The sequence below is a fragment of the Equus caballus genome, chromosome 8 (assembly GCF_041296265.1).
Source record: "Equus caballus isolate H_3958 breed thoroughbred chromosome 8, TB-T2T, whole genome shotgun sequence".
NCBI classification, from domain to species: domain Eukaryota; kingdom Metazoa; phylum Chordata; class Mammalia; order Perissodactyla; family Equidae; genus Equus; species Equus caballus.
Window position 1 is genome coordinate 83877074 of NC_091691.1, and position 13899 is coordinate 83890972.

The 13899-nt window shown below is 44.4% G+C and overlaps 1 protein-coding gene across 34 annotated transcripts in view; it reads left to right on the forward strand.

Moving 5' to 3' along the window:
• NEDD4L (NEDD4 like E3 ubiquitin protein ligase) overlaps nt 1-13899 on the forward strand; it is a 342466-nt gene that overhangs the window by 162051 nt on the left and 166516 nt on the right. For 4 of the 34 annotated variants that reach the window (XM_070275757.1, XM_070275760.1, XM_070275770.1 and 1 more), the window contains exon 1: nt 1011-1333. The exons of 19 other annotated variants lie outside the window; for them this stretch is intronic. Coding sequence is in view for 1 of the 15 variants with exons in the window: in XM_070275755.1 (XP_070131856.1) it covers nt 222-244 (23 nt within the window). In the remaining 14 variants the exon portion in view is untranslated. Of the gene's footprint in view, nt 1-104; nt 943-1010; nt 1334-10635; nt 10742-13899 lie in introns of those variants that run through there. 11 more of the 34 variants (XM_023647879.2, XM_070275771.1, XM_070275764.1 and 8 more) reach the window with 9 other exon arrangements.

The following is a 13899-nucleotide window of genomic DNA, read 5'->3' on the forward strand; positions in this document are numbered from 1 at the left end:
GGATTTCCAGTAGTGACCTAGAGTCGACTTTCCCCACCAAGCCGTCAGTGATCCTCCGGCCAGCAGAGGTCGCTGGCGCCGCTGGGGACCTGTTTTGTCGTCCCAGTACCTCTGGGAATCCCAGCCTTTGAGCACCCGTGGGAACTTGAAACTCTAGTTAGAGTTTTTCAGCTGACGTGCCAGGAGCCCTTCCCGGTGAACACAGCACCAAATTTGAGTTAATGCAGAAAGTTAGACTTGTGCTGTAAGTGGGATACTTCCTGTTTCAGCCACACCTGCTGGGGTTGCAGAGTGGGGTTTGACCTGCTTCAAATAAGAGCAGAGAGGCATAGCTTAGTGCCAGTCACAAGCCAGAGAAGGAGCACACGTTTGCCTCGGCCTCGGGAGGTCAGTAAAGGGTGGTCGGATTGGTGAACTGTACCCTCAGCCAGGACACAGTGCTAAAGGGTACCAAGACAGCCTCTGCCTCAGTGCCCTGGATCTGTACCCGAGGGTACCCAGCGGGATCACCTGAAAATGGGCTTGCCCAGCAGGGATGGGGATGGTGCAGTTACAGAGTGGTGGTGCTGTCTCTCATGTGGCACCGAGTCCTCTCTGTTGCTTCTGTTTCCTGTTGTCGTTTGTATCATAGTTATCTTTGTTCTGGCCTTGTTTCCCCTTTGAGACTTCAAGCTCTTTGAGGGGCCAGCAGGTTGTGTCCTCCATCTCGCAGGCAGGAACCAGAGAGAGAAGCTGAGTTCCTTGTGAAGGCTGAAGGACAGACCTCTTCTGCCTGTCTGCCCAGAAAACTCGGATACAGCTTTAAATAAGCAAATAGCCCAGCCCCCGTTACAGTTATTCACAAAACCATGTGCGTGCCGGTTACTGCCCATCCTGTTTGGTAAGCCTTCGGTTCATCTTTCTACCCGTTGAGAAGTGTCATTTGGAGAAGCAGTGCTACAGGTAACTAACTTAGTGTGATGGCACGGGGTGGCTATTTAAGCTAATGGCTGAGCTGGGTGGAGTTACTTAATCCTTACGGTAGGGGTGGGGCTTGACTCAACTCCTTTTCCACCAACAAGCATTTCTTTCTCCTGTCATTGAAGTGAATCATCGGTATAAGTAGTGAGCTCGGTGCATTCCTCCTCATTTGTGTTAAACTTGCTGGTGGTCCCTCCGTGTTAGCAGAGGTGTGTGCGGGCAGCACTTCACCACAGGGGAAAAAGAAGGCGAGGCCAGGAGCCCAGGGGTCCTGGAGGTAGATTGCCAGCTGTGTTAGTGCAACGCCAGCCCAAGCAGACGCTTCCGGCAGGAGAGGTGGCTTGTTTATCGTGAGCCTTGAGGACAATTATAGGTAAGAACAAAGACGCCACTGTATATTTATTATATGAATGCAAAACGTTGGCACGGAGTTTGATTTTGGTGCAGTACTGTTTTTATATTAGCAGCAGCATTCTAGCACAGACCAAAATTTTCCATTATAAATTACTTCTTTTTGGTGTTCATGGTTAGTTGTAGTTGATCAGTTTCGCTCTCCTTACGTATTATAGACGGGATGGGAGGCAAAGCATGAAACTTGAAAAGAAGTGTGATCTGAATTGTCATTCTCTACTCTTGCTTTCTTATCTCTGTCTGGACTATTTGAGAAAATGTACGCTTTCTATTCCAAAAATGAAAGCACAATGGATACTTTTGTTTTCTCTTTGAAAATAATGGAAAATGTAGACCGCTTAAGTTTATGAATCTTGTTCTCTGATTTAGAAATTGCTGGTTCAGGAGGAAACAATTGTGTTTTTCTTCCTGCTCTGTTTTGGGTCTCTCTTTTCGCTGAGTATTTGACTTAGAAACCTCCCTGGAGAAGAGAGAGACAACAGCTGTACCAGGCTTCAAATGAAATAACATCTTGGGTCATGAAATGGTTTGCTTGGAGAATGATTTATGGTTTATATCTGAATTGTTGGTTGGTAGTGAGAAAATTTTTCTTCCCCTTAGTATTTGGCTTGCATGACTTATTCTATGTGCATTTCTTCTTCTTATTACTACTATTGCTTTGAGAGAACAGAAATTAAAGTCCAGAACGTACTCAACTGAATTTTTCCTTGAGGTTTTGTTGTTATTTTCCCACCCTTACTACTCATACGTATGAATATACATTATGATTAACACGTGATTTTTGTTTCTTGACTGTGTCATTTGATGTTGATTCATAAACTGTTAGTTGACTAGTTAGTGTATGTCTGTATCTTGCTAAAATAAGTTTGGGTGCAGGCCACACCTTTATATGAATGTGCTAGGTTACTTGCAAAAAAGTTTTCCTAATGTTAAATGTTGCTTAAGATCGATGGAATTCTAAGACAATAAAAATGTAACGGCAATGTGAAATGGCGAAGCCTGTAGTGAAATCTGAGTTATTTTTTAATAAAGGACTTTATTTCACATTGAGAAGTATGTTGTTTACTTGTGTTTGAGTTACCTTGTGCCAGTCGAAGAAAACAAGCAACTAAACTATAAGAGAAGAAGGAATTCAAAGAACTTATGGGGTATTGCATTTTTTTCCCCCTAACATCTGTGAGAAGGACAAGGTGAACTTTCATTCTGATGGGAATTTGAGTAAGATGATGGTGAAATCAAGAAAAGAGGAAGAAGAAATATTTTCTATTTAATTAGGAGAAAAGAAATGGGAGCGATTCTCACCGATGTTATGGGGTTTTTTAAATTAAAAAGTGGTTTTTTTGGAGTCTTGTATTGCAACTAAATGTTGATTTAAAACATTCTCTTGTCATTATGGAATATAACGAAAAGATATAAAATGAAGGCAGGAACGGAATGACAGGAATTCGCCACTTGAGTATAAAAATGTTCTCCTCAAGTGGTTAGTTTGGTGGGTGTGTAGACGCTGGAGAGTGTGTATACTTACTGACAACATCTTAGAGGTAGTTGATAAAACAGAGGCTTTTGTGATTGTGAGGGTTGTGTTGCGGGGGAGGGTTGTTTTGATTTTTTGTATTTCATTCCTGGCAATGTTCCATCAGTCTGTACTTCGGGCTTTTCCAAATCAGTTTTCAAGGTGGGCTCATTTACCTATCATTTTGTTCACTTTGGCGGAAGTCTGTCCCTCCTTGTGATTTCCTTCCTTGTGCATTTTGAGTTAACGATGACTTAAGATGCCAGCGATGAAGAGAATGGGCAGGCTTGTGGCGAGCCTGCTGGTCTCTCGCCTTAGATCCCACAGGCTTCTGAGGTCATTCACCTTCAGGGCGATGGCCGAAGCACGTGTTGTCGTGTGTTCTCAGAATCTGTCCCAACTGTGTTCTCAGTGCCTCTGAATTCCACCGAGGGTCACTTGGCACACCTTCACCTACAGTAAATATTTGTGCTCCCTCCGTGCTTGGCCTCGTTTTCTTGGTATCCAGGTAGGCAGGAGCACAGGTGGGCAGCTCCCGAGTGCGATCCCGCCCACCAGCCAGGACTTGTGGGTCAGGCCTGGGTGAGACCCCCAGCTGCCCTCCTGACACCAAAGGGGCCTTTGTTTCTGACTCCTCTGAAGGCCTGAGGGATCGATCTAGAGACTCCCTCCTGCCCTGCTGTTGTTGCCAAAATAATCACGGGACCTTAGGTAATCATGAGCTGTACTCCCTCAGCTGAGACATATGTGAGCTATTTATTCATCTTAGAAGTAGTTACTGGAAGAAAGGGTAAAATTCCAGCTCCTGCTTGACATCATCTCTGAAAAGAAAGGATTGACTTTCTTCTCCTAGAAAATGGAAGACTCAGTGGAAATTTTTGGAACAGCCCCTGAGACGTGTGACGTATCACCACCTCCCAGAGGCGGTGAACAGTGTCCCTTCAGACTAAGTGGAAACACAGAGACGGTAGATTCAAGTGGGATAAATGGAGTTTAATAGAAATGCATAAAAAAGCACCGCTTGAAATGATGCAGGCCGTCTTGCTCACTTCTCTATTACTCATTGGGGCCGCTGCAGGTGAGCAGCTCAGATGCCATTATAAACCCTCCTCTGACTCAGGTCGGTGACTGGAAACCCTGTCACATTACAAAGGGCATTTGGTCATGGATCTTGAGCAGAGGCTGTGTGGAGTCCTGGGGCTGTGATTTTCTGGAGCATTTGCCGGTGCTGGGATTCACATCTTCAGCTCAGCTAACAGGGTTGAGGAGATTATTTTGGCTAAGGTCTGCCATGCTAAGTAGACAGCCTTGAGACTCAAGGAAACTTCTAGCTTCTTTAAAAGAAATGGCGTGGTAGGCCTGAGGGCATTTTAATATATTCCGCTTTTTCTTTCTTGCCCTGTTGTATTGAGGTTGTATAATTGTATCCAAGGTTAATCAGTGAGTAATTTATCTGAAAGAGATTTTTTTTCTCTTTGGACCCTGTCCTGTCTGGTATTACATTTGTGTGCCTATATATTTTAATTCATTGACAAGGCTATTTATGATACTTGTAATGCCTTGTTCGTTACGTGAAAATAATTTATCCTCTGATTATTCTTTTCGTATGTCAGTTACCAAATGTTAATTATCTTTATGTTGGACACCGAGGGGTACCTCTTTTTCGCTTACGCTTGGTAGTTTTTGTTGACCTAAAATTCTTTTAAGGTTGATTTTTTTTCCCTTCTCTTATTCTTGTTTTCACTGGATTGATTTTATTTTTAAATATGTACTTTAACAGTCCTTACGCATTGGGCTGAGTGAGGATGGCGATCAAGGACAATTAAGACTTAATTGATTTGTAAGATTAGTGAGAGTGGGAAAATATGTCCCCTAATTTTGTTAGCTGGTTAAAAAAAGTTAATTTTCTTTTCAGTTCTTTGTTCATTAATGGGAGGCCACACACCAAGGGTGAAGTAGTTTTCCTCGTGCGTGTGCCAGTGGAACTCGGTTTCTGAAGAAAATAAAGAATTTAATGGTTAGAGAGATTATGTAAGATGACAGATGATGTGTGATTATGTCAGAGGGAGAGAGTGAGAATAAGACTGAAGGAGGGCCCTGCCACCTGCGGGAACTGCAAGTTCCGGGAGGTGATGCATTATCCCGCTGTGCAGGGATTGCCATTAAAATTCGATTTTGAGCGTGACACAGGATGGAAAGCTTTGATGACAAAGCCGCCTCTTAGTTTAGCAATAACTAGTTTAAGAATAAGACCCACCACCTCCACTGTAAGATTCAGCAGTGCACTTCTGGGCGGCGCCGTCCCCTCTGCCCCACCCTGGGCAGGTCTCTGCACCTGCCCCGAGCCCGAGGCCGCCCCAGCCTCCTGCTGATGCCTAATCCGAGGTGTTACACGCATCATGATTAAATTGCCCTTTTGTTGTGTTGGTGCACATGTATGTCTGGCTCTGCTTCTTTTTTTAGGAGAGGGGAGAAGAGTGGACAGAGAACAAAACAAAAAGCAATTCATGAGCTCCCAGATTAAGAGTGCATTTAGATTCTAAATAGCCTCCCAATGTTGAGGTGAAACTCATTCATTTGTTCAACAAATATGCACTGAACCTCTCAAGGGGCCACTCAGGATCTGGGTGCTGGGGAGGCCAAGGTAAACAGGAGAGCCCAAGTGCCCATCAGTGTCCCGGCCAGAGGGCTGCATAGCCATCTGCGGCCACCTGCCTCCCCATCAGCAGGGAGCCTCATGGGGGAGACTGATAATACCCAAGTGGACGAGTCTTGTAATTGGAGGTGGTTTGAGGGGCTATACAGAAACAAAATCAGGAGAAAGTAATAACGATTGCATGGGTGGGTGAGCTTTTTTCCTTCTGCACGGTTCCTCCTCACATGTTCCAGTATGGCTGTTTACAGTTAGTATGGAAGTTGTGGCCAACACTGGGATAGTGGTTAGAAAACTCGCTTTAAAAAAATCCTTTAAAACATCATTCCCATGGAAAGCTATACATTATTGTGCCTAGAAGAGTAAATGGTCATTGATCCTGGAGCAAATGAAGAGAGATTTCCTGGAAAAAATACTTTCATTCATTGGACATGCCTCAAGTATCATCTCCTCTAGTCCATTTTGGAAACTAGGGACATCCACGGCTAGGGAGTAGCCTCAGAATGGATGAATTCTGCCCTCTAAGAGGTGTGGCAGCCTGGATACAGAGGCCCAAGGCTGAACTTACAGCTGTACCGTTGACATGACATGAGTTTTGTCGTTTGTCAAATGGAGTTGTGAGGTTAGGTGACCTCCAATATTGAGCGCTCACTTTTTTTCCATGTCAAGATTTATCAGAGCAACCTGTGGCACCAAACCTTCTAAGTTGTTACGAGTTTGAAACTATAGGATAAATATTGAGAGGGAAGGGTGACTGTGAAGCCATGCCGAGCAGTACACTGATGAGACATGGTCCAAACCTCCTGATCTTCTTAACCCAGGTTCGCAGAGAATGACTTAAGGCATTCTGAGTTTGTCAGGTCACCAGGGCCATGAGTTCCTGTGCTGTGCTTGGGGGCAGGGGAGGCCCGTGGGACATATTGTGGTCTACGTCATTGCTTGGGACAACTGCAGCTCACCAGTTGCTAAAGGTAAAGGGTATGGAGGCCTGGCCACTGTTGGGTGAGACTGGCTGGTGGAGATCATGACATCTGGTTATTCCCAGTTGCAGGTGGCAGCGCTAGAAAACAAACCCGAGTATGTCTTACTGCAGAGTGTGGCCCTCAATTACGTTGCTGTCACCCTACATCGAGTAAACTGAGGCAGCTGTAAACTGAGAAGAAAGAAATCCTCTCTTTCTCAAATGTGCAACTGTTACATTTTTGTGAGGGTCTTCCCTCCAGTTAACAATTTCTCCTTTCCTCCAAGTAGTTGTTCAAAGTCAGTTTCACACAGGTCCTGTGACCATCCTATTAAAACTGCAGCCATCGCCTCCCTCCCTCGTCCTACTGTCAGTCCTCTTTGTCTGCTGTGTTTCTTCCCTCTTTAGAATTTGTCATTTTCTAACGCTATTCTTTCCTGCTTTATTCTGTGCTACCTGGCTCCCCCTGCTAGAGTGTGTAAGCCCCACCAAGGTCAGGAGGTTACAGTGTTTCTTCGTTGGTGTATCTTAGGTGCTAGACCTGAGGTAGGTCCTCAGTGAATACTTGTTGAGAGAAGGAATGGGAGAGGAAGCCAGACCCTGGAGCCTTCGGAGAGTCTGAAGGGAGGCTCCTTGTGGTCTTATCATCCTCACTGGGGTCAGTTGGAGGCCGTGGTTTCTTCTGAGTTGTCAGTCCTTTGAGGTGAGTTGTCTGTGGTCACCGCGCCCCACCTTTATGCATTAGTAGAATGGAATTGGCTGCATGGCTGTCACCACTTTGAGGTGAAAGTCTAAATTCCAGACTTTCTCACATGCTTTTTCTGAGGATTGGGATTTGAGCTCCCTGGCTTCTGGTGTATAAAGAAGTCTGTCCACAGGGGACTAGCTCTGTGAAGCTCCTTACAAGCTATTCATCGACGTAGCAAATGTTTTACCCATTGTGGGTTTTTCCTACCTAATTGCCACTGTGGTTTTCAGCGTGCTGCAGTTACACGTTCCACTGTGGTTTTACTTAGCCTTAATCCTTTATTAATTGCCTCTCGTTCGAACTCCCTAAGAGCAGATTATCCTCTACTTTCAGCTTCTGCTCCATTACTATTGGATTTCTTTGTTTCGGTCATGACATGAGAAAAATAACCAAGAAATTGCAAATGAGGCTGTTTTATTTCCATCCACTTTATTCCTCTTTTAGCAGTACTATAGTTTAAAATAATAGAAATGGCCATTTCACAGCATGTGAATTCTACATGTTCCATGATATAGACAGTGATATTTTCCAGTATCTTTCTAGCACAGAGCTCGCGATTTACCCATTCCACCTCTCCTCCATGCCCCTAACCTGCCCTTGGGCCATCACCATACCCTGTAAAGCAGTTACTTGTTGCAGACCTACTGTGTAGCTGGAATGTCATAGACACAAGTGACCAAGACATGACCCTGTTCATAAGGAGCTTCCAGACCAGTAACAATAATGGATACATAAGTAAATGATTGCTGTACTGGTAGGCTTCTGCCAACAGGAGTGGGGTTTGGGGTTAGGAAATCAACTCAAAGACAGTTGAGCTGGTCTTTAAGGTTGAGTGAGGGTCACATGGAGGCAAAGTGGGGTCCAGGGCATTTCCAGCAGAGGAAAAAGCATGATGTGCTCAGAGAACTAAAGTCGCCCCCCTTGGCTAAATGTGTGAGGCACAGGGAAGATGGCATTGAAGGGGCAGGCAGAGGCCAGAGTTGGGCAGACTGTGTATGCGCTGTAGTCTGGACTTTATCTGTGAGATTACAGAGAACCAATTCAGAGCGGGTGATTCCCATGTGTTTGGCTGGGGCAATTGGGTTAATATTTGGCTTTATTAACAAGATGTGGAGTAGAGGAGATTAGGGCTTGTTGTGAATTTCATCCATGAGATACCTAATCACTGAGGATGGGATGCCCAGAAAGTTCCTCCGTTTGTTGCCTGTTGCTCAGGCCTGGGGTCTTGGCTGGAGTCCTGACTTGGCCATCACTTAGCAGTTAATAATCATGGAGGAGGAGGGTATGCCTGCGGAGAGGGGAGTGTGAGCCCACTCAGGGAGTGTTGCCAAGTGAAAAGAAGCCAAAGATGAAGCCTGGAGGGCACATCAGCGTGTAACTTTGTATTTCTCAGCTCTGGGCATCCACGTCTGAGCTCTTTCTGTCGCAGTCAATGCGCTCTTCCACATCTGCAGCTGTCTCCTGAATGAGCTGTATCCTCATCTCCTTTAGAGCCTCACTACACCCACTGGCAGTGTCACCTGGGAGCTTGTTAGAAATGGAAATTCTTGGGGCTCCCTTCACACCTCCCCAATCAGAATCTGCATTTTAACAGAATCCTCAGGTGATTACAGTGCACAGTGAAGTGTCAGAAGCCCTGCTGTGGAACCTCTTTACCAATCACAGAAGAGCAGGGGAGGTTTTCCTTCTTTTGTGCTCTCTACAGGGCCTACTTACCTTTTAAAATTTCCTCAAAATTACGGACTATGGAATGTATAGAGTGTAAATCTCATTAGCAGTTAGTAAATGGTATTTGGCTAGAACACATAGTTGTGCCCATACTCACCGTTCTCGCATTCAGATCGCATGTGTCTGGGTTGGGTTTTGTGTTCCCTTACAAGGAGCCCCGCTGCTCCCTGAACGTTACTTGCTGAGATCTCAGACTGCTTTTTCAGTCTGGTTACTGAATGATATTCCTGCAGAATGGGGGTGCGCATATGCACGTTCACCTTGCTGGGGGTAACCTATCTCACATTCCTCCCAATGACCTGGCCTCACTTTGTGGTGACACGTGCTGCACCCACCACTGGCATTTATTTGATATAATGATGATCGCTGTTCAATAGTATCTCAATCCAAGTCAGCTGCACAACATTTTTAAGTTAATTACAATGAATCTTTTCTCTATCGTGTGCCTTGATTAAGGGCTGAGAGTTGAGTCTTGGGCTGGCCCGGGGGCGCAGCGGTTAAGTTCACACACGTTCCGCTTTGGCGGCCCAGTGTTCGCTGGTTCGGATCCCCGGTGCAGGCATGGCACTGCTTGGCAAGCCATGCTGTGGTAGGCATCCCACATACAAAGTAGAGGGAGATGGGCACGGATGTTAGCTCAGGGCCAGTCTTCCTCAGCAAAAAGAGGAGGATTGGCAGCAGATGTTAGCTCAGGGCTAATCTTCCTCAAAAAAAAAAAAAAAAAGTGTTGGGTGTGTGAAAATTCACATCTATATTGAGGCTTATGCATCTTTATTTTGAAATGAAACCTTTTCGGGGTTGGAGGAAAAATCAACAGACTACAAAAGCATGGCAACTGACACCAAGAACTTACACAATTGGAATAAAAATGTATAATGATTCATAACTAGCTAGTGGTCCATATTTTAGTAGGAATTCCCTTTCCAGTGTGTTTCTAGAATTAACTGTTTTGTTACTTTCTCCCTAAGTTAAGTCTTCAGACATTAACATTTCTGTGTCCTTGAAATTCAAATATTTAAGTTTCTCATGTAGAGAAAGTGTATGTCAGTTCTGTAAGTCAGTTGATTAAAGTTTTGCTTTTAGTTAATCAAAAGTGGCTCATGATGTTAGTTTTTGGTATCAGGTACTATTATTGCTGAGATGAGATTCACTGTGAAACTCCTCCCGCCCCCATTTTGTTGTTTCTTGGAGTATATTTGAGCTTGTCACTCAGGACACTCTAGGAAATGACCTTGTGGCTCCCACATTGTGGAAACGTGAAGAAAGTGAAGCAAGTTTAAGAAAAAGCTTTATGTGGAAAATACATTCCGTATCTAGTTGATCATTATCAGGTGTGAGATAAACTGAGCATTCCACATTTTGGCAACTCGGGCAAGACAATGTTTCCAAATGTGTGTCCCTGGGAAGAACTTACCCTATCCTAATGATGTGTAGGAAGCCAACCAACCAAAAAATACTTATGAGGACTTGTTCTGTGGAAAATGCTGACGAGCCTAACATAGATAGTGGCCTTACATGATGTATGGCTAGTTTAAGAGAATTAAGATTTGCGTACTTGAAAAAGGACAAATAACGCAGAAGGGCACATGAGTCAGTGGCAAAGGAGTGGTCTAAACAATGTGACTGTAGGAATGCAGAGCATGGAGAGGCTGGTTATCATAGGTGGTTTGTTCTGGGAAGAGGAGGAGGAGGACCTGCAGCTGCTCTGAGCCTGGAAGGATCCAGGATTTCCACAGGAGTGAGACTGGGAAACATAAAGAATCACCCGTAAGTGAGTATGCACCATGGGAAGTGGGCTGAAAACTTGGAAGACAGTAGATTGGCGTATTAGGAGAATCAAGGAGAGGAGGCTGATGTTGACAAATGGCTTCACTGGATTCTGCACTTATTGCCTAGTAGCAATTCTTATGCATAGGGCAAAAGTAAACGAGGATCCTGTGTTCTGTTTCAGTGTAATAGAGGTCTGACCTCCACAGTTATTATGGGAAAGGTGCATTTTATTCTATGTAAATTCTCTTAATCTCTCCTGTTGGCTCTTGTCCCTTGGCTTTTTAATGCTTTCTTCTTCATGGTTGTGAGGTCAGGGAGAAGCATATATACCCATAAAACAAAGTCATCTGGTAGCATAAACCTTCATGCTCAAACACACACCCTTTTGAGCTGGGGGTGGTGTGGGTAGGAACAGTCCTTACTAATAATTATGGAACCTATCCGAGGCTCACTTTAGAAGTCTCATCTAACACAGGAACTTAAGGGAAGATTTTAAAATATCTGAACACGAGGAAAAATCTCCAGCGTGTATCCAGCTTTGGGGATGTGTATGGGGCTCTGGTGCTCACACTGGTGAGGAGCAGGTCAACCAAGATTTTTAATGCAGATGAAGGCTTCATTTCTTCTATGAACTCCTTTTCTTCTTGACAATCTATGGGTGCAAGAAGTCCCAATGTGAGTACCCACCATGTATTTATCTACCTAATTGGGAAAAAGATGTGTGCCCTACAACATTCACCTTCTTGCTCCCATTGGGGTGGGGCATTACCATAATCTAGGCCTCTTTCTGTTGATTATAGTTTTCTTCCTGTGGTAAGACTGTGAAGCATAATTGTTTTTGCCTCTCTTTTAAAATCCTGTTTTAAAAAGCCTTGTGGTAGAGAGAGTAGAGAGGTCAAGTATCTGGTGGTTTGTTTGCATGTTTAACAGCCTTGAAGATAAAACTTTTAAATTCTTCTGCAAATTATTTATCTAAGAGTTGAGGGGATGCTTTGGTTTCCCTGAGGAATTCTGGGATTTCACAGGCAGTTCTTTGTATTTTTGAAAATAGTCTGAATGTGGTTGGCAGGGTGGCATTAGGAGTTAATGTATTTTAAGTATTGGTTTGCAACTTAGTAAAAGGTCCATAAACCTTTGTCTGCAGTTTGAAAATCCAAAGAGCCCTGGAAACTGAGAACATATTTGTAGGTTTGTAGGAAACTCATTTCATAGCAAAACCTGACCTGAAGGGACTTGAGAATATTTCTGGTTTTGTGTAGAACTTAATGCCAACATTCATACATATTGCTACAGATAGTAACATTTGATTATGAGTCCTGCCCCAAGCCCCTACTGAGAATGTTACCTAATAATTGGGATAGTCAGAATCACCTAAAATGAGAAAAAAGTCAGAGTTCTGTAACACATTTGGCCCCAAGGGTTTCCAATAGAGGCTGGTTTAGCAGAGTATTATTTCCCAGGCTGTGGTAACAAAGTGCCTGTGGTTCTTCATTACTGTGAGTCTGTCTTTGTGTCCAGATTTCTGCTCTTATAAGGATACCAGTCATTATGGATTAGGGCTCACCCCAATGACCTCATTTTAACTCGATTACTTCGGTAAAGACCCTGTTTCCTAATAAGGTTTTGTTCTGAGGCTCTGGGGCTAGGACCCCAACATATCTTTCTCGGGGGACATGAGTGTTTAGCCCATAACACAGGGACTTGTTTAAGATGAGCTGCTCTGTTCCTTCTGTGTTCAGGCTGGTGCCAAGATCAAAACCTTTACCTCATGGCTTTCCTCGTGCCCTGGCAGCTGCTTCACCGAATGAATATCACTCGTGGGGGCTGCCTATGGAGAGTTTAGAAGCTGCCACATCTCATGTTAACCCCATGTGAAAGAGGAATCCTTTCCCGTCAGAGAATCCTCCCTGTGAGAAGAAAGATTCTTCCAGTGAGAACTGGACCGGTCTTTGGGGTTAGCTCCTGACGTGTGTCTGGCACCACTGTCACTCCCACCCCTGAGACGTCTAGAATGTTCCTACATATGTTAAAGGAAGGATTGTACAGAAAGTGTTGAGTGCTTGGCTCACGATGAACACTCTGGTGTAGAGAGGTTGATATTTATGTGCATAGGAAGCGTTTACTCCTGGATGTAACTGTCCTTGGATTCCCTCTCCCCCCCCCCCCCCCCACTTCCCCTGTCTGCCCACAAAAATTGGCCCTGCGAGGCCCGCTCTCAGCATGGTTGTTATTTACTAATCTGCATGGTGTCTCCTTCAGATCGGCCTCTGTTCCTGAGCACCAAGCACACGGGGTCTCAGCAGTGTTCATTTCTGTGATGTGGAGGGGTGCTTAATACCCCGAGTGCTGTCTTTAGTCCCAGCATCCCGGAGTGTGCTGTGACAGCAGAAGTAAAAGGCAAGCTGTGCTCTGGGAACTGATGACTCTTCCAGAGTTAATTAAAAGCACCTTCTTTCCTCTGTTGCATTAATAAAGGCTGAATTCCCTGAGTAGTTCTCTGTCGTAGAATTTGCCCTCTTTTCTAGTCAGGCACAGCTCAGTGTCGATTCCCCCTTGGCGTCAAGTTCAGAGTTCCTCTGCTTGACCAGCAGTAGTTCCTTTGGATCATAAGGGCATGGGTGGGGCTAGCCAAGGAAGAGACTCAGTGTTAGAGTGACGACTTTTGAAGTCTGTTCCCATGCTTGGTGATAGCAGTGCAGTATTTTTCAAGCTTAGATATTTTTTTTGGCTGTTTTTTAGGCTGCTGACTTGATAAATTGGGTGTCCAGGGAGCTAATTTATGAAAAATGAAATATAATTAAGCAATTAAGAGCGTATCTTTGAATTTTTGTTTTATGAAGTTTGAGTTGGGTTGACTCTCCTTTTCTGACCGTGAAGACAGTAGAGGAGCAGATGTCAGTATCCCCACCAGACTCAAGTCCAAACAAACAAGCTGACTGAGGTGATCATATCTCAGAATTTTCCTCCTTGCTTTATTTCCTTTAGAACTGAATTCCTGATAGGCTTGTCTTATTACAGGGTTCATGTAACTCTTCTCTCATTAGACAAAAGTTTTTTTTTTTAAATAGGCAAGAACCGACTTGCCTTTGCTCTCTTCCTTCTCCCTGACCCCCGTTGAAATAAACAAGAAGTGGTGCCAACTGGTAAATTATAAT